The sequence below is a fragment of the Scophthalmus maximus genome, chromosome 10 (assembly GCF_022379125.1).
Source record: "Scophthalmus maximus strain ysfricsl-2021 chromosome 10, ASM2237912v1, whole genome shotgun sequence".
Lineage (NCBI taxonomy): Eukaryota > Metazoa > Chordata > Actinopteri > Pleuronectiformes > Scophthalmidae > Scophthalmus > Scophthalmus maximus.
Genome location: NC_061524.1, coordinates 5459723 through 5477882, shown reverse-complemented (window position 1 = coordinate 5477882; position 18160 = coordinate 5459723). Strand labels below are relative to the sequence as shown.

At 40.9% G+C, this 18160-nt stretch overlaps 1 protein-coding gene across 1 annotated transcript; it reads right to left on the bottom strand.

Moving 5' to 3' along the window:
• Nucleotides 1-309: 309 nt before the first annotated feature.
• Nucleotides 310-16697, bottom strand: LOC118283500 (cadherin-1). The gene is made up of 18 exons (XM_035605541.2): nt 16253-16697; nt 15023-15137; nt 9865-9953; nt 9231-9722; nt 8548-8688; nt 7900-8055; nt 7512-7656; nt 6721-6893; nt 6454-6582; nt 5076-5261; nt 4233-4477; nt 3755-3897; nt 3396-3487; nt 3147-3279; nt 2350-2568; nt 1983-2113; nt 1515-1658; nt 310-1354 (listed from the first exon to the last, which is right to left on the bottom strand). Exons 1-18 carry the CDS (start codon nt 16301-16303, stop codon nt 1139-1141), a joined length of 3000 nt encoding a protein of 999 aa, XP_035461434.1. The 5' UTR covers nt 16304-16697; the 3' UTR covers nt 310-1138.
• Nucleotides 16698-18160: the final 1463 nt, after the last annotated feature.

Below are 18160 nucleotides of genomic sequence, written 5' to 3'. Positions count from 1 at the left end.
TAGAGTTCGGTTCTTGCATCTTCCCACTGTCATGGCTGTTGTTCTACTTTGTGCTTAATGATCCAACAGTTCCATCTGAATACTTTCTATCGTCTCTCAAAAAGCAGTTTCCTATTAAAGCTGAAAGCTTTTTAATGTCCAAATGATAACTTTTCTCATTTTAACATCAAATGTCTTGTGTTCTGGCTGCATTGGCAACACGAGGTGCAAAGTAAGTGTCTGGATGGTGAACTCCGAACAGTTCTGCTTTGACATATAGTGCAATTTCAGTTGAATTAATTGAAATTAAGACCATTCACAAATGTAACGTTGTATTAAGACATTTTATAAAAATTCAAAATCAACAGTGTGTAATAAAGTATCTTTGGAGTTAACTACAAAAAAGTGTTTGACATTGCAATATAATAAAGATGTCTATTGAACAGATCCTTGTCAATCATTTAAAAAAAAAAGAAAAAAGAAGCATTCACTGATAACTCATTGACCACACCCTCAGAGACTGACGTCATGGTGGCTGGCCACCTGGATTTCATCTTGATCATTTGAAATTTAATTACTCAAACAGAAATACAAAACTATCACATGTAACTGTAGCAGTAGTGCAAACTACACAGAAAAACTGAAAAACTGTAAAGTACCATACATTGCCAAACTTCCACACACATTAACAGTGCAACAGCGAGTGTCCGTGTGTGTGTATGTGTGTGTGTCCAGTGTCACCCAGCGTTTAACGACAGGCTAAAATATCCAAATCCATAAATCCACGTTCAGACTGAAGATGTGGCTCCAGAACAGAAAATAAACAAAAGCAGATTTAGTCTTTAGTCTAGAAGTCAAACAGGGATCTAAAAGACAAGACAAACTGAGCGTAACCCTTCAAAATGGGGGACTCCTGTACAAAAACAAAAACAAACCCAACATCCTCTGGCTTTTGAGCAGTGGCTGCTACCGACTGATTGGACGGCACTGAAAGGTAAACCACAATCCACAAAGAAAAACATTTGAGACCTGACTCGTGTCTGGCTGAGAGACGTTTCCCTGGGACGCATTCATTCATCCGTTCATGCTCACATCGATCCAACATTCACGCAGCCATACGTGCATGCACCTTTACACATCCGTTTATTCTTTGGTACGTTTACAGCATGTCGTCGTCCTCGCCGCCGCCGTACATGTCGGCCAGTTTCTTGAAGCGGGGTCCCCAGTCGCCGAGGCAGTCGTAGTCCTGGTCCCCGCTGCTCGACGAGTTCAGAGAGGAGAGGCTGCCTGCGTCGGAGCCGCCGCCCTCGTAGTCGAACACCAGCAGGGAGTCGTAGGGGGGCGCTGTCGGGTCGTTGTCGGCTGCCTTCAGGTTCTGAGAGGAAAGAGGAGGATACAGAGTTGATTACCTCTTTTTATATTCACTGCAGAGCGAGAGATAACTCAAAAACATTCATTTGAAAAGTTTTTTAAATGTTCTAAGTAGAGGTTAGAAGTGAAAATGTTTGCAGCAGCTTTTTGAATCGTTGACTCACATCATCGATGAAGTTGCCGATCTCGTCTGGATTGGCGGGACGAGGCCGGTACTGAGGAGCCGGCATGAAGTTGGGCAACACGTCGTTCCTGAACACGTCGGGCCGGTTGTCCAGACCACGGTGGAGAACACTCAGGTCATAGTCCTGACAGAGAACACGTCAGACACCAGAACATTGATTTGTGCGTTTCTACAATAAATGTAATGATAATTTCTCTCAAAATCGCTCCTCATTCAGACACCAAATTAACCCTGTGGTGACGATCATTACTCAAGACCAATGTGATTAATTTAATATAATAATATTTTGCAATACAGTGAAATCCAAAAGTCCAATATTGAATTATCTGCCATTTCTTCAAGGTCACAAATGAATCTTTAACTTCTGATGTGTTGCTTGGATTATTACACATAAGCACGTGATGGGAGTCTAAAAGTAAATCAGTCCAAACCAGTGTCTTTCGTTTACCTGATCGTCCTCGCCGCCTCCCTCTTCGTCATAGTAGTAGATGTTGTCTCTGATATCGTCGTCCTGCAGCAGAGGCTCCTTCTTTTCTCCTCCTCTTCGTCTCGCAAACAGCAGCAGCAGCAGCACCAGCACTGAACACACAACACACAGTTTAGGAACAACACACACATACACATCACAAGTCCGACCGTTTGATCCCAGAAAGGAAATGGTTTCTACTGGACCAATCATTTTAAAAGGACCCTATATTTTTTTTTTTCTTCTTTAGATTAGACAAACAATGTTCAAGCTAAAATTCGCACCAACAGTTCCGGGAACTATGACGAGCAACTTTTCACATTGAACTACAATCAGATTTCTGACTCACTGAGCAGCAACAGGATGCCTCCCAGTATTCCCAGAATCATGGGCAGGCTGGTGCCACCTGCAATCCGCCCTTGGCAGGACACGTCTGTGCCAGTGCAGTCACACACTTTGGTCTGGACGGTGTTGTCCTGCGACAGGCCCTGGTTGTCTGCGACCCTCAGGACCACATTGTACACTCCGATATCCAGGTCTGTGGCCAAATTTAGGATGATGCCCGTTTCTGCAACAAAGAGGAAAACAGAAGGGAATGTAGTTTGGAACTCCTGCATTCTTGTTATGTCGATATAGCATAGGAATGTATCTAGTGCCCACATTAAGTGGAAGAATTTCTCCCCCCCAAAAATTCCTCAAAAGTGCACAGACCATAAAAAAGTGGTGCATTGTATATATATAATAGTCCACTGTTCGACGCTCACTGCCATGTGTAGTATTACCTCCCCAGGCAGTCAGACAATTTATAATCTTGCACCTGAAATAAAGCATCTTTGACTTGAACACGTTTTAATTTTTGGACCTTGCTTTGTGTGGTTCACAGCCTGGGAAGAACTACTTGATAACTTGAATTCAGATATACAAAATTACAACATTTTTACTTTTGGGTCATCACCACTATGAGCACCAAAACATTTGAGGGGGAAAAATCCATTTACACATTGTGGCTTTTTATTTTTGCTGACTTTGTAAAAACTTTAAAAACCCTCCGCATAAATGACCAAAGTTTGTCCTGGGACAGGATGTATGACTGGGTTATGACAGTAGTTTGTGTGTAAAAACAAGCCAGTATTAAAGTGCACGTACTGGACTCGTTCATCCGAGCGGTCCAGTTGGTCCCGGACATGCCCTGTAAAGTGACGCTGTACGGAGCAGCAAAGCCCGGTCCATCTTTATCCGATACTGAAAGCAGCTGAGGAGCCGACTCCTTCTTACAAACCTGAGAAAAACACAAATAATTTAGTTTCAATATGCTGATCTTATTGCTGCACGGCAATAGCAATATGGATTTGACCTTTTTAATGTAGTCACAAGACATCTGAAAATGAGACACACCGTTAGGGTACGTTCCAAGACGATGGGTGCGTTGTCATTAACGTCTTCAAGCTGTATGACCAGAGTACCAGTTCCTGTGGCTGGGACGTCATCTGGTGAGACAACACACACACACACATCAGGACAGCAAAATACACAACTTCCTCTTAAGCAATTAGAATTTTACAAGAATACCAAGCTGATCTTCAAGCATTTGCGTAGAAAACTCTTCCCAATTGTGACTAAAAGCAAAGGGCATCTTTCCATGGAACTGCTTCAGATACACGTAAGTTCATTTGTACGTTTAAAACACTGTAGACTTAGAACACCATTAAAACCATAACCTCCTGTTAGAACTGTTATTTTGCATGTACACCTACCGCTGTCATATGCACCAATGAGTGCCGTGTATTTGTTGTCCTTGACAAAGTGGGACTCTCTGTCCATCGTGCTTTTCACCTTGATCAGGCCCGTTTCCTTGGCTACGTTAAGCCAACCAGCAGGGTCACTAATTATTTTATACCTGGACAGTCACAGAGATAAATGATGTAAGATCACCGCAAAACAAGCTCATCACAAAAACATTCTTCACAATTGGACATCTAATATTGTACATTATTTTGAATAAAATATAAGTTATTTATTCAGAGGCCACAGTTAATAATATCCTGAAAACAAAAGGATTCATCTTAGGTGACTCTCCCACATCGAGGACCAAGGTTTGCGGCACGGCCAGAGCAGGAAAATCACAACAACAACAAAGAGACAAGCTTTCTCCAAAATTGCTTACTGCCCCTTTAACATGAAATATATGTGTGAGTTAGCTATTGAAGGTAACACATCGTAGTTTTCTCTTACATGACAATCTGATTGCGTGCGTAGTCTGGGTCCGATGCGGTGTACTGCACCACATCGCTGTCTACCGCAAGGTCCTCGCGTTTCACCACAAACTTCTCCACCGGCTCAAAGATCGGAGCTTCGTTGACATCCAGCACGTTCACCAGCACTGTGGCGGTGGAAGTGGTCAGGAGGGTAGCAAACGGAATGTCGTTCTCCACGGCAACCATCAGAGTGTACGTTTTGATCATCTCAAAGTCGAGACCCTGGTTGGATGGAAAGAAACGGCAAAGTCATTAATCCGATAAATGACATACAACTTGTTCTGCTGAAAAAATAAAATAAAAATCAAACCCAAATTTGTTCTACTTTCATTAAGACATTTAATCACTGCAATAGGTCAAAAAAGGTATTTTGACAAACACTCATTGAGCACTTTATTAGGAACACCTATTCATATAATTATCCAGTGAGCCGATCATACGGAAGAGGTGCAATGTGTAAAATCCAGCAGATAAAGGTCAGGAGCTTCAAATAAAGAAGAAAAGTTATCTCAGTGACTTTTGACTGTGGTACGATTTTTGGTGCGTTTGTTTAGAGTTTTTCTTTTAAACTGCTGATATCCTGGGATTTTCACACACTGCAGTCTCAAGAGTTTTTACTCTGGAGATGTGGCCTGGTCTGAAGAATCTGGATCTGGATTTTAAGGTCAAAGGAAACCGTGTGGAATCAATGACACCAAGAATCAAGGTGTCGCGGAGGAACTACCTTGTATTGGTGTGGTGTTTCCTAATTAAGTGCTCTGTGGGCATCTCTCATCGTTGATAATGACGCTTGTTTGACATTTCCTGCTTGACTTCCTACCTTGGCTGTTGTAATGATCCCCTCCTGTTTGTTAAGTCCTGTTTTGACGGTGAACATGCCTGCGGAATCACCATCAACAATCTTGAACTTGGCGTTCCAGGCCGGGGAATGTGGCTCATCGCCGTCTGTCACTGCCATCGTGATGACCAGAGCGTCCACTTTGTTTTCCGCTACTGATGCCTCGTACTGGGAGAAAGAAACGCAGTGTTCAGAGTGCGAGAGCAATGACAAAATAACATCGACATCAGGGTTGGCGGGAAAAAAATTGTTTTCACATTTGAAATGTATGAATGTAAGATGTGATAATTATCAATGTCATTAACATTAAGAACCAGAACTGAGATCAAATCACACTTAAACTACCAAGTAAAATGAGAAAAGATAAGTATTTATTGCTTATTTACCAATGCTTATTTTTATTGCTTTTTTTTTTTTTTTTTACAGATGTAAAACTTTTATTCTACAGAATATGCAGAACGGATGTGAATTCATTCCTAGATTTTATATATTTTTTAGTATGTTTATTTTCTTCACTCATGTTCTACATATTTGGTTGTATTTGTGTTTTCATTTGTATTTGACCTTTTTAATGTAAAAGATATTTACAAAAAAGTAAATGTTTAATTATATTCCTTGTCTCAAGGTTTTGATAATGACAAATTTTTATTTTTAATGTAAATATATCTGCTGATTTACTAGAATTTATTTTCTCCCCAACATTGGTATTGGCTCCCAGAAATCCACATCAGTCGGACAATTTTCTCCAGCAACATTTTTGTTGCCTTACAGTAAGACCATGTTTGAACAGACCGTTCACTAAACCTGACATCCGAGTGACTGTTGCTGTGCCTTTCTGTACTTGTGCTATATGCATGTATAATGGCCACAGATTTAGGATGGGAATTCATAAACATTTTAAATAGTACTTGATTCCAGGCAAGTAAACAAAAGCAGCTTCTCATTTCCTGTAGGTGACCATTGATTTTTCCAACTAGAAATGACAACTGATCTATAAAAGCTTACAAACATTGTTTAATCAATTCCTTTTAATGTTGTGATTTTCCTGCTCTGGCCGGCCGCGAGTCCGGGTCCTCAGGTATCAGAGACCGTTGTGCAAACCACTAGGCCAAAACCGCCGCGCTGCAGCGCTTCCCGCTAGCAGATCTCTTAAGGTGTCAACGAGTGACTACACCATTTGTTTTGTTTTCACCGAAAACCCGGACAGCTAGCGGACCATGTGGAATGCAGTCGCTGATTTTTACAAAGCGTGTTTTGCTTTAGAATCGCTTATTGCCCCTTTAAAGTATGGTGACAACTAGACCAAGTTTGCTAAGCTGTGATTGAACCAATTGGGGAAGAGCTTGTATGTTGTACTCACGGATGGCTGAGTGAACTTCGGAGCGTTGTCGTTGCTGTCTGTTACAGTCAGGATTACTTTGGTACTTGCAACCAATCCTTCTCCTACCATGTCTGCCGCCTGTACCACCAGAGTGTACTTTGGGTATTTCTGTTGGAGAAGACATACAATGAGTGTGCCACTCAGCAACTGGTAGGCTTAAACATTTCTGCCAACATTCTCTGAGCATTAAAAAACTGAATCCATGTCAGGCCTCACAAACTGATGAAAAGGTGACACCAAACTCACCTCTCTGTCTAGGCCACCAGCATTGACTCGGATGGCTCCGGTGACTGGGTTGATCTCAAACAATGGGCTACTGGGCAAAACTGGATCCTGGCTCAAAATAGTGTAGCGAACATCTGAGTTGGCATTACCCGGCTCGTCAATATCTATGGCGACAACTGTGATCACCTCGGTACCTGGATAGAGGAAATGTCACAAGTGTAAATTCAAGTGCAGAGGCATTTCTCAGTGTATTCAGAGCACCAAGAGGTCCACTGAATACGTAGGTGGTTTATAAATATATCAAGTTTTAGTTTCCTTTTCAACTTCAGTCATTTTGTAATTTTGTCTTTACCCCTGAAATATAAGAAAGTGTTGATTGTACATTTCAAATTTATATTAGTTATATTCTTCTGCTTCATTGATCTTTTTCTGGACACAATATCAGCACCTACAAAGACCCACCCACTGTCAACTGCAAACTTCTTCTGTTTTCTTAGTCTGAGCATGTAAGCCTCATTTCAAATGTTTAAAAATTGGTTATATTTTGGAGAATTAACCTCTTTTTTTAAAACCTTTAATTTTTTTTATTCCAAAGCACGGCTTTAGGACAGTCAATAATAAAATGGAGAAGAATTGTTTTAACTGGCTTCATTAGCCAACAACATTGTTTCGTGAGGTCCTTTTTTATGAATGTAGGAGCTGTATAACATTTTTGGACAGACATTAGCAACTCTCTGCAGTTCCTCTCTCTAGTAAAAATAAAGTTGAACATGATCAGACACATTTATCAGGCTTAAAAAATGTCACTGTACCTCTAGGTGAGGCCTCAGCAATTTGTCCAATGAAGGTATCTTGATTGAAGGCAGGTTTGTTGTCATTCTGGTCTATTACATTCACTATAATATCCATAGGCTCCTCAGCATTTCCTGAACCATCTGCCACAGCATGCGCTTGAAACTTCACACGGAAAAACACATTTGTATTATAAAACTGCACACGCAAGCATAATGATTCAAGTAGTCACCAAAAATAAAAAATTGCTTTTTAAATGTTTTAAGCGGAAGAAAATAAACTGAACAAGGAAGCAAGAAACTGATAAATAATACTTTACAGTACTTTTACAATCCCCTCAGAAAAGAATGACAGGGAAGTTCAAAACAAAAGTTTATTAAGAAAAATAATATCAGAGAGGATGCTTACCGTGTACCGCGCCACCTTCTCTCTGTCCAGTGGCTCTGTCGCGTAGAGAATACCAGTGAGCCGGTCCATAGTGAAAAGGCCAACGGGAGGCTGATCAGCTCCTGGACCGGTGATGCTGTAAAATACCTTCTTGACTTTATCTTCATTGGAACGGATCTGAAAAAACAAACAAACACGCACACAAGGTCCGGGTTATTTGTAAGCAATTTAAGCACTGTTATGATATTGCAAAAACAATTTAACTGCAGTAAAGACAAAGTGCAAAGGTTTTAAATTCCTGAGGTACAGAGAGGAAGAGTGGCTTATTTACAATTCTATATCCTGCTTTTAAGATCAAGTCAGTTCTTGTGATCTCTCGATAACAACGTTGTTTCATCAAATCCGCTATGGTGCAGTCGAGAACAACTCATTTTTACAAGGAAACAACTTTCTGATTTCTTCTTTAAAAACAAATCAACCTTGTTGTCCTGAGAAACAAGGTTAATTTGTTTTAAACTCATTCAAGTTCATTTATCTCAGGGTTATTGAATCTTTGCAACTGTGGCTTTACTTAGGAGAGGAATCCAACATGGAGACTTCCTTTGCAGAATAGTCAAACAGCAGTTCAGTATCACATATTCAGTCACGAGGGGCTGCAGTTCCTCTTACCTGGGATACTTTAAGGGGATAGGGTCCCCTGTCATTCTCAGGAACACTGAGGTCAGGAATGACCCAGTCTCTCTTCCTCCTCTTTAGCCCATCACTGGACTTGGGGAAAATCAGAACAGGCACCTGTCGTGTGGTTCCACTCTGAGAAGACATGCACACATTTTAGTTAGTAAGGAGTTGAATAGTCTAACACTCTTTGAAAAACACAGACAGCAAAGAAACACTCAAAAATTAATTTAACCTGAAAATACAGTATGTCCAAGGTTGTGTTTTTTCCCTGCAGTGGCCAAACATCTGTCGGACATCTGGCGTTTTCCAACAGCTAATTAAGAGCCATAAATATGACCTACTTTAGCTGGGACAATAGGTACTAAAATGTAGGCACTACACTAAACAAATAAGTACAAGTATTAAGTTTATATTAAAACAATACTGAAATATGTAAAAAAATAAGAATATTTGTACCTCCCAACATCCTGTGAGTGAAAAATAATGAAAATAGACTTGTTGAAAGACTTAAATTTGAAACGGTGAGTTTTGCCCGTTTATGCACAGCCACAGAGGGGCAGCGTTTCATAAGGAAAAACAAATGTTTGCATGCAGAGAATTTTGTCACTGATAAACTGCCTTCAACTGGGACCAACATTTTCCATAAAATGCATAATCTTGAAATTGTTTCATACCTCTGTGTTGTTAGCAGAGTCCACTTCATTTAGTTGGTGCTGATGTTTTTGGAGTCTGTGCGCTCCATGGTGACGCTCAACATTTTTATGGTGTTGCCCCTGGTGTTGCCTCTTGTTTTCCCCATGGTGTTGCTCCTTGTTTTGCCCACGGTGTTGCCCCCTGTTTTGCCCACGGTGTTGCCCCCTGTTTTCCCCATGGTGCTGGTCATGGTGACGCTCCTTGTTTTGCCCATGGTGTTGCCCCGTATTTTCCCCATGGTGATGGCCATGGTGTTGCTTCTTGGGTTGACCATCGTTTTCCCCATGGTGATGGCCATGGTGTTGCTCCTCGGGTTGCCCATCGTTTTCCCCATGGTGTTGCCTATGATGATGCCCATGATTATGCCCACGGTGCACTACCTTGACTGGAACAGTAATTTTGTGCCCACTGGAGTCCCAGGAGTGGATGACGAAGTCCAGGTGTCCTTCGTGAAGACCCACGAATCTTTTCGCCTGGATGAGACAAGCAAACATCAGTGAAGGCCGAAACGCTGGAAACACTTTGACTTAATACTCTTTGCATGACCACTTTGGCAAACTGAACAGATGGGGACAGTTTGATGATTTTTGCAATCAAGTGTGTCAAAGTACACACCATCAATACTCCGTCTTTGTGTACCACGAACCGGTTGTCATCGCTGATGAAAGGAAATCTTGTGCGGTTTGTGCAGTCAGTGAAGCCCACTGGGATTGGAGAAAAGAAACAATCATCCATTAGTGCATGCAGAGAAAACAGAAGCAATATGCATATTTTCAGCAGGTGACAAAGTACTGTATGCTAAATTAAAACAAAATGATTGAACTTAAGTAAATGTTATGTCAGATGCTACTGACAGTCTGTGTGTAGATTTATGGGACAGCTTTTTTTTTATAAATATGCATGCTAATGCCAGGTTTTTATTATTCTTGCTCAACTGTTTTGCAAATGTAGGCCTAAAAATAAAAAAAGGGAAATGAAAATCTATGTATCATGTTTTCGTTGTTTTAGCTTTTGCCAAGGGAAATAAATCCCTTGAATTCGAGGGAACCAGTGTTGCTCACTTGTTTAACATAGAAGAAATTTGTTGATACTGCTGAATCATTAAGAAATAAATCAAAATTATTATTAGACTTTGTGAATCAAAACTGAATCAGGAGATCAGTGTCCATATCCAGCCTTTGAATGTGCTTTTCATTTTTAAAAATTTCAAAAATATGTAAAGCTTTGTTAGATTGTGTATTAATCAGGATCATTGTGTATGCCTGTTATTGTAAAGAGATGTAATCTGTTGTGTTTTGTCAGTTTACAGAAGAGTATACAGACATTTCTCAACACATTTACTCAGTTACTGTCATTTGTAGCACTCAAAAGAAACTGCTAAGCAGTAAAGTAAATGGTTAAACTTGTTGGTTTCACCTGACCAGTATCCCAAAAACTAAATACTCGACAACAAAATGGTTAGACTCAGCTAAAGTCCACATTACCGATAAACTTAACATAGCTAATAACCTCCAAAAGCCCGGACATGGTTAAAGGTGGCGTTTGTGCTAACCTGGGCTGAAAACGTCTTGGAGCAGTAACTGTGCACATGCAGATGAAAATTATATTTATCTCTGTATTATTATCAGTGAGAAAGAACAATTTTAATTTCAAAACTAACACTATAGTAAAATCAAAATCCACTGCTCTGTGACGAACAGTCCCCTTTGTCATGTTACAAATGACTGAAGTCAATATGACCAAGTTGTGCAACTCATGACTGGGGTGAATTCCCCTACTTGAAGCTTACGCTACATTGTAAAGCATCGTTAAGGATTTATTTCCTGTTTTTCTCTTCTCGTCACATTTTCTACTAAGCTTGTTATCAGTGGGCATTGTACAGCAGAACACACCTCCACCCAGATTCGAGTGTGTACATTACACTTATGATGTTAGGTCACGAACCTCACCCAAGCCGTTCAAACCAAGGTTGAGTACGACATAAGAATTCTATTCACAATCTTCATAAAAGAGAAGTGCAAATGACATGTTGCTTTCACTAACTCTTATCATTTTGTTGTTACGTTTACAGGAATTGATAATGATCATTCATTGTTTTCATTATATCCATCAGTTTGTGGGTTGAGCGCTAACACAACTTAAATACAGGAATACTTTTTATTTACATTTGCACCTAAACTAACCAACGTCAGAGGCAAGGAGGAGCTTCTCCTCTCAGACAGCCAAGACGGGTCAAAGTCTGTCGTCCTACTCTTGTCAGGGGAGCAGCTGTAACAGCGTTAGAACTAGGGCTGCAACTAACGATTATTTCATAAACGATTAATCTGTCAATTATTTTCTAGATTAATCGATTAGTTGTCTGGTCCAAAAAAAGTCATATAATTGTGAAAAAAAATGACGATCGTGTTTCCCAAAACCCCAAGATGATGTTTTGATTTGTCTACACACCAAAGATATTTAGTTTTCTGTCATAGAGGAGTAACGAAACCAGAAAATATTAACATTTAAGAAGCTGAAATCAGAGAATTGTGACTTTTTTCATAAAAACTACTTTAACCGATCAACTATCAACTATAATCAACTATCAAAATAGTTGGCGATTAATTTAGTAGTCGATTACTAATCGATTAATCAATTGTTCAAACTGTTCAATCAAACTGTTGCAGCTCCAGTTAGATTGCACGTTTAAGAAATATGATATTTTGGCCCAACTTTCAGACTTCTGGGGGTCGACATCTGTCCAGTTTCAGTTTGAGATGGATTTAGAACACTTGCTGGGAAGATTTTATGGTATTTAATAATAATAATAAATTTCATTTATAGAGCACATTTCATTGCGAAAAGCAAAGTGCTAGGCAACAACACAAGATGAAACACAAAGCAGAGCACTGTAAAATGCTGAAGAGACTCTCACACTGAGCTGAAATTAAATTAATGCACATATGTTAGGTAATTGAAATGATTTTTTTTTCTGCTCTATGGTTACTTAATTTACAGTATAGCAGTCATAAGGTCCTCTACTACAAAGAGAGATCCACATACCCAGGTGATGTTTACGTTATCTAGTTTGACTCAACCAAACACTGTTACTTGTGCTGAATGACAGGGATCAAAGGTCAGTGACCAGTTCAAATACTGACCAATCAGATCACTGGAAAACCAGCATAATTTCATCATACTACAGGACAAGAGCTTAGAGTAACATAAACTAAGGAATGTGGAATTTTTACATGTAAATTTAAAATGCCATTCAGTGTCTTTTTAACAGAGGTTTAGGATTTTAAAAAAATAGCATAAATAACACTGGTAAAGATTTATTTAATAAAATGTCAATGATTTACTTTGAATGATGAGTTGTTTAATGTGTGTGCATGCATGTGTGTGTATCTGCAAACCGCATTTTGAGATACTTGTGCAGTCTACATTGTTATGCAACTGTGGTCACGCCGGGTTTTAAACAATGTCACCAGTCTATTGAACATGTTATTTTGATTAATGGGTTATTTCGGTTTTAGTCCAGTCCAGTCGTGTCATTTCCGATGAGGGAGCTTTACGATATTTGCAGTGACAAAAAGAAGCAGACTAGGTTGGTAAGACATCATGATTACTCAGTTGCTGTAGGAAACGACACACTCCATTTTTCTTTGTTAAAAAATAACATATGCAACAACCTTTAAATGCACCGATGAGAGCAGAACCAACTGAAGTGAATGACTCAGCTGGGATGACTCCTTTTACATTTAAGGAAGTACGGCCTCCTTCAGTGGTCAGGACTCATCATTCTATTGACACACCTACTACGGGAGGGTCAATATCTTTCCTGTACATAGAAATTAATGGATCCCAACACAGTGAAAAACTCAAATGGAATTTCCTTTGAACCGCAAGTGTTAGTTTGAATTACAAGCAGTTAGGGCCTACATGTACAAAATAAGATTTATTTATTTACCAATAGTCATCGTCTTTTATTGACCAATTGATTAGTCAGTTTAATTCGGTCAGTTTTGTGAGTATTAGCGTTGCAGTCATGATTAGAGTCAGATCATTTTAAAAGCTAAAGATGCTTTTAATAAGCATTGGTAAATGGACTGCATTTATATAGCACTTTTCTATTCTTTATAACCACTCGAAGGGCTTTACGCTACAACTCGCATTCACCTGTTCACACATTGAAACAGTGCTATCACGATGACAGAACAGCTGTCAGGGTCTATTTATTATTCAGTGTCTTGCCCAAAGGCCCCTTTGCCTGCCACCAATAACCTGCTTTACCTCCTGAGAGAATAAAGTAGAGCCCGACCATAAATATCTGTTTCCAGGTTATGTCAGGTTAATCTGAGCCTTTCACGGACAAGTTGGTTTCGGCATAAGAAAAGATGTTCTTAAACTTTACGTAAAAAAAGCTTATTTTATTAATTAAAAGTTCGATATATTTGGGTGTATTTGTGACTTTTTTTTTTTTAATCTATAATAGAGTTTATAGTTAAACTGTAAAATTTCAAGCCTCAATTTCATTTCTTTGTCACAGGGGTTTGAACTACATCTTGAGAATCACTGCTATTCTTTTTTTATACTATACTCAATATCAGCCTTTGCCCCCCAAAAATAGCATAAAGCAAAAGACCTTTTAATGGTATTACACAAGCTGTCTAATAATTAGGTTGACAAAGTTTTCTATGCCAATTAGTCCAACAAACAAATAAGCGACACTGTATACTAAATGGTCTCGGCTCTGTCGAGTCCAAAAACAACTGATCAAGCACTCACTGGACAACATGACAGCCGATTAGTCTCTCAGCTGAGTACAGATGGAGTCAGTCAACGTCAGCAGAGTCAATAATGGCCCCTCTCTCTCCAAAGCGGTCACAACTCTCTCAGCAGACTACAGTATGAAGGTGAAGCTCACTCATGTGTTTAACCACCCGACCTCTTGCCTAATGCGTACTGGGATAGGCTCCACTCCCACAGTGACCCTGCACTGGATAATGCTGTTTTGTTTTTTTTCAAAGTCCAAGTGCCTGTGTTCACTTTTACCATGAGATTTTTAGCAAGCTCCATTCTTTCAAAATGTATAGTGAGGTAAAATTGTAGCTCAGTTTGCTGTAATTCTTCATCTCAGTCTGAATAAAAGACACTGACATCAAGTTTTTCTAGTTCAGACTACAACTTACAACTCTTTAAGCTACAGGGCAAACTGGAAACCTGGTTCACAACAGCTTAACCTCGTGTTCAACACGACATGACAACCAGACAAACAATTTGATCACACCAGAAGGTGTAGTTAGATTTTTTTTAACTATAGAACAGAAGGACTTTTAGGATCTGACAAACACACAATGCGGTGACGAGAGAAAAAGTAGAGTAAACGGACGCCCCCAAAAAATAAACAGAGCTGCCTTTTCTCTGAATATCCGACACCACTCGAATAGCAAAGGCCTGCAGAACAGGCTCGGGGACATTGTTCTGCACGGCAGATAAGAGCATTACAATGGCGTGCGGCGGGAGAGTCCCAGGCTGAGACGCAAGGTTGTTCTGGCTAAAAGGTGAAAACAATGCGAACAGCTACTCTGCTGACGGCCATCGGATCCAGAGGAGCACCTCACAGAAAGATTAAAGAATTTCATTAATGCCAGTATTTTGGGCTCTGGATGCTAAAAAAAACAAACATCCGTGTGTAATGACACTATAAGTTGGAGAGAAATGAACACCCAGTTTCATTCCGGTCCGTGTGCATTAGGCAATGAGTGAGAGCAGCTTCCTGGTTTGTTCTTACCTCTGCCCAGCCTTGTGCCTGGCCTCAGGTGCTTCCTGAAGACTCTGACAGTCAACACATCCGACTCGAACCCAGGAACACATTTTGGCTCCTTGGTGGGGACTAAAGCCGAGGCCTATAGGAGAGGAGGGGAAAAAAAGAGCATTTTAGTGAATCGTAATCCAGATGTTTGGAAGTTGTGTAAGGTTTTTGTTGCAGACACTTTTAAAATGGCGTTTCACAGGTGTGGTGGCTGTAATTGTTAGGAGAAAGATGACAAACTGGAATAGCCACATCTCAACAGGCTAATTACAGATGAATCCGACATTTGTCTTTAATAAAAATATGTCATGTCAACTATATGGTGAAAAAAAAGTGCCTGTTGCAAGTTCTGAGAGCAACTCAAAATGTCTGAGATATCAAAATTATTTATATACAACAGAGAAAAAGTTGATTTTAACACATTTTTAGAGCTGCAACAGTTAATCGATTACAAAAGGCAAATTATCTGATGGACAAAACAAACCATCTTCTTGGTGGTTTTGGGGAAACACGATCGACATTTTTCACCATTTTATGGACCAAACTACTAATCGATTTATAGGGAAAATCATCGACAGATTCCTCGATCGTGACAAAAATCGTTGGTCGCAGCCCTACACATTTTCCCAATTTGACAATCGAACAAAGTATATCTAACATCTTTCTTTAACTGAGCCCAATCGATTAATCGACACAGTTTATCTTTCTCTGAATCGATCATTAGACGAAGGAGCCTAAGAAAGTGGGCCCCTGAACGTGTTGGATGAGTCTCGGACGGTGACGGGGAAGTGAACATCGTCTGCTCCGCTGGAACGCAACCCGCCCGGTGACGTCACGAGCGGAGCCAGGGCGAGGCCCCGCGCCGGGTCGGGTCCGACCCGCGCCGGGTCCGACCCGCGCCGCGCAGCTCGACGCGCGCTGGTCCTCAACCCATCGGAAGCGGACTCTTGTCGAGCCGCCTCCCGCCCTGCCTCCGCCCAGTTACATGCGCAGCAGCAAGTGGAAGTCGCGATAGAAACACTTTGTTTTTACTTAAAACAAAAAAAAATGACGCTCACCGCGCAAACGACACGGACCAACTTCAATCCGAATGAACGACTTTCTATTACTCCCATCGTCTTATGAGAATATGTGCATGAGGAAAGAGTTGTTGTTGTTGTTGTTTCGGTTGTTTTAAAGTTACACATGACGGAAATGGGAAAATCTCACCTGGAACACGACGAATAAAATGCCCACAGCCGCGAGCCGAGCGGTCCCCATCTGCGTGTTAATCCTTTTTTTTCCCTTCTTCTTCGATAATCCTCAAACGGACGAACAGGAGAAATGAATTGTTATATCTATATATATATGTGTGTATATATCCCTTCGTCGAGGCTCCTTTGTCTCGCGTCGCGGAGGTGCGTTCAGTGGCTGAGTGAGTTCAGCTGGACGTGTCGCTGCAGGTACTCTCGGCGTGTGACGTCAGCTCACAGGTGCGCGCGGGCTCCTCGTTCCCCCTATATGGTCACGGGAGGGCGGGGCCGGAACACACCTGAGGAGACAGATACCACCGGGAGGGGTTTCCGTCAACGTCCCGCAGACACACGACGGCAGACGAGTCGGTCCTCGACACACACCGGGGCCGTGGTCGTCCTGACGAGTGGTGAGATGTGTCTGAGCCGAGGGAGCTGCGTGCTGCTACTTTCATGTCTCATTTCCTCTTGCTGACTATCACCAGGCTAACCCCCAGACAACTCTCGCTCTCACACACACACACACACACTTGGAGATGTCAGCACTTTCTGTCTTATTTTAATGTTTGGTGACATGATAATCAGATTTGAATAAAAAGAACAACCCTGTGTTGTTTATCAAGAATGACTACAAAAAAGAAAAAAAAGAAATTTTCCTAGTTGATGTTGATGACTACTAATGGAAAACTGTTTATCATTGGACACTGATTGGTGTGAAACCAGCCTAAAAGCATTTGTGCGGTCATCAGTGTGGAACAAGTTTCAGGTTCCCCATTGTCATACAACTAATTGAGATCCGTATTTCCGGCTGTCATTTACACTCGGGCCCACTTGCTCTGCTGCGTTCCAGTTTACCTCGGAACTCTGATGTCGGGTTTATCGTTCAGTAGGACCTCGGAACTCGGAATCACGACCTCCGAGTCGGAAATTGTAAACGGAAGTCTCCTGAGTCGGAAAAAAATCTGTACCCTGACTTCAGGGGTCCGAGTTCCGAGATAAACTGGAATGCAGCACTAGACACGTACACTCCCACGATGAAGTCTCGGGCCAACAACGCGGTACTGACAACAGGATAAGGACGAGATCGTTCGTTTCTCCTGGAATTCAAAAGATGGCGGTCATCCGATATTAACATTCCATGCATGTTCTATGATTTTATGCAAATTCGAATGCTGCGTTTAACTCCATTGGGGTTTAGGTTCAGGCCCTATCAAAATGAAGAATATATTGGTTCCAGAAACAAATCATCACTAAATCTTTATAACGTCAAAGCTGGGTACTTCTCTTCTTTTTCGTTTTTCTGTGATCTTTTTATGTCAGTACAAGCGATCACGATCTCTTATTGTCTTGTGGCCTTACAGTGGGACATAGCTCCCCAAGGAGGCAGATGGCAGATAAAACAGTTGTCACGATACACAAAAGCAGACTACACAGAGTCAGTGGAAGGTGACTGACTGCAAATGTCAGGATCTGCCTAGGAAACTTTGTGAATTTGGGACGTCAACGTCTCATGAATCATAAACTAATCAGGCACAGATTCTTAGCCACTAACCTTTTTTCTCAATGTGCTCAGTGAAGTTTTCTTCGGCGATGTGCGTCATAATGAATCCCCAAGAACAGAGCACCTCCTTCAACTTTTCCTTCCCCCGATTGTCTGGACGTCAGCTGATTGAAAGACAAGTAGGTTAAACCTATTATTTGCAGTCAGAGTGTCTAAGGGACTGCAGACAACCCCCCCGTCAACTTGCAAAGTCGTCGGCTCGTTGATCATAAGGCTTGATTCTATTTCTTACTATTAATTAACTTTTATTGGCAAAAAAAAATGAAGTGGCTTTTTTCATGTACCTGCATTAACTGTAGGAACTGGAGATAAATGAGTAAAATC

Bases quoted from the DNA above. Each gene is read 5' to 3' on its own strand.
- LOC118283500 (XM_035605541.2), bottom strand. From the start codon at position 16,303: ATGGGGACCGCTCGGCTCGCGGCTGTGGGCATTTTATTCGTCGTGTTC. The intron at 5,262-6,453 runs GTGAGTACAACA...TCTTTCTCCCAG, and splicing joins CGAAGTTCACTCAGCCATCC to TACGAGGCATCAGTAGCGGA. The intron at 3,280-3,395 runs GTGTGTCTCATT...TGTTTTTCTCAG, and splicing joins TCTTGGAACGTACCCTAACG to GTTTGTAAGAAGGAGTCGGC.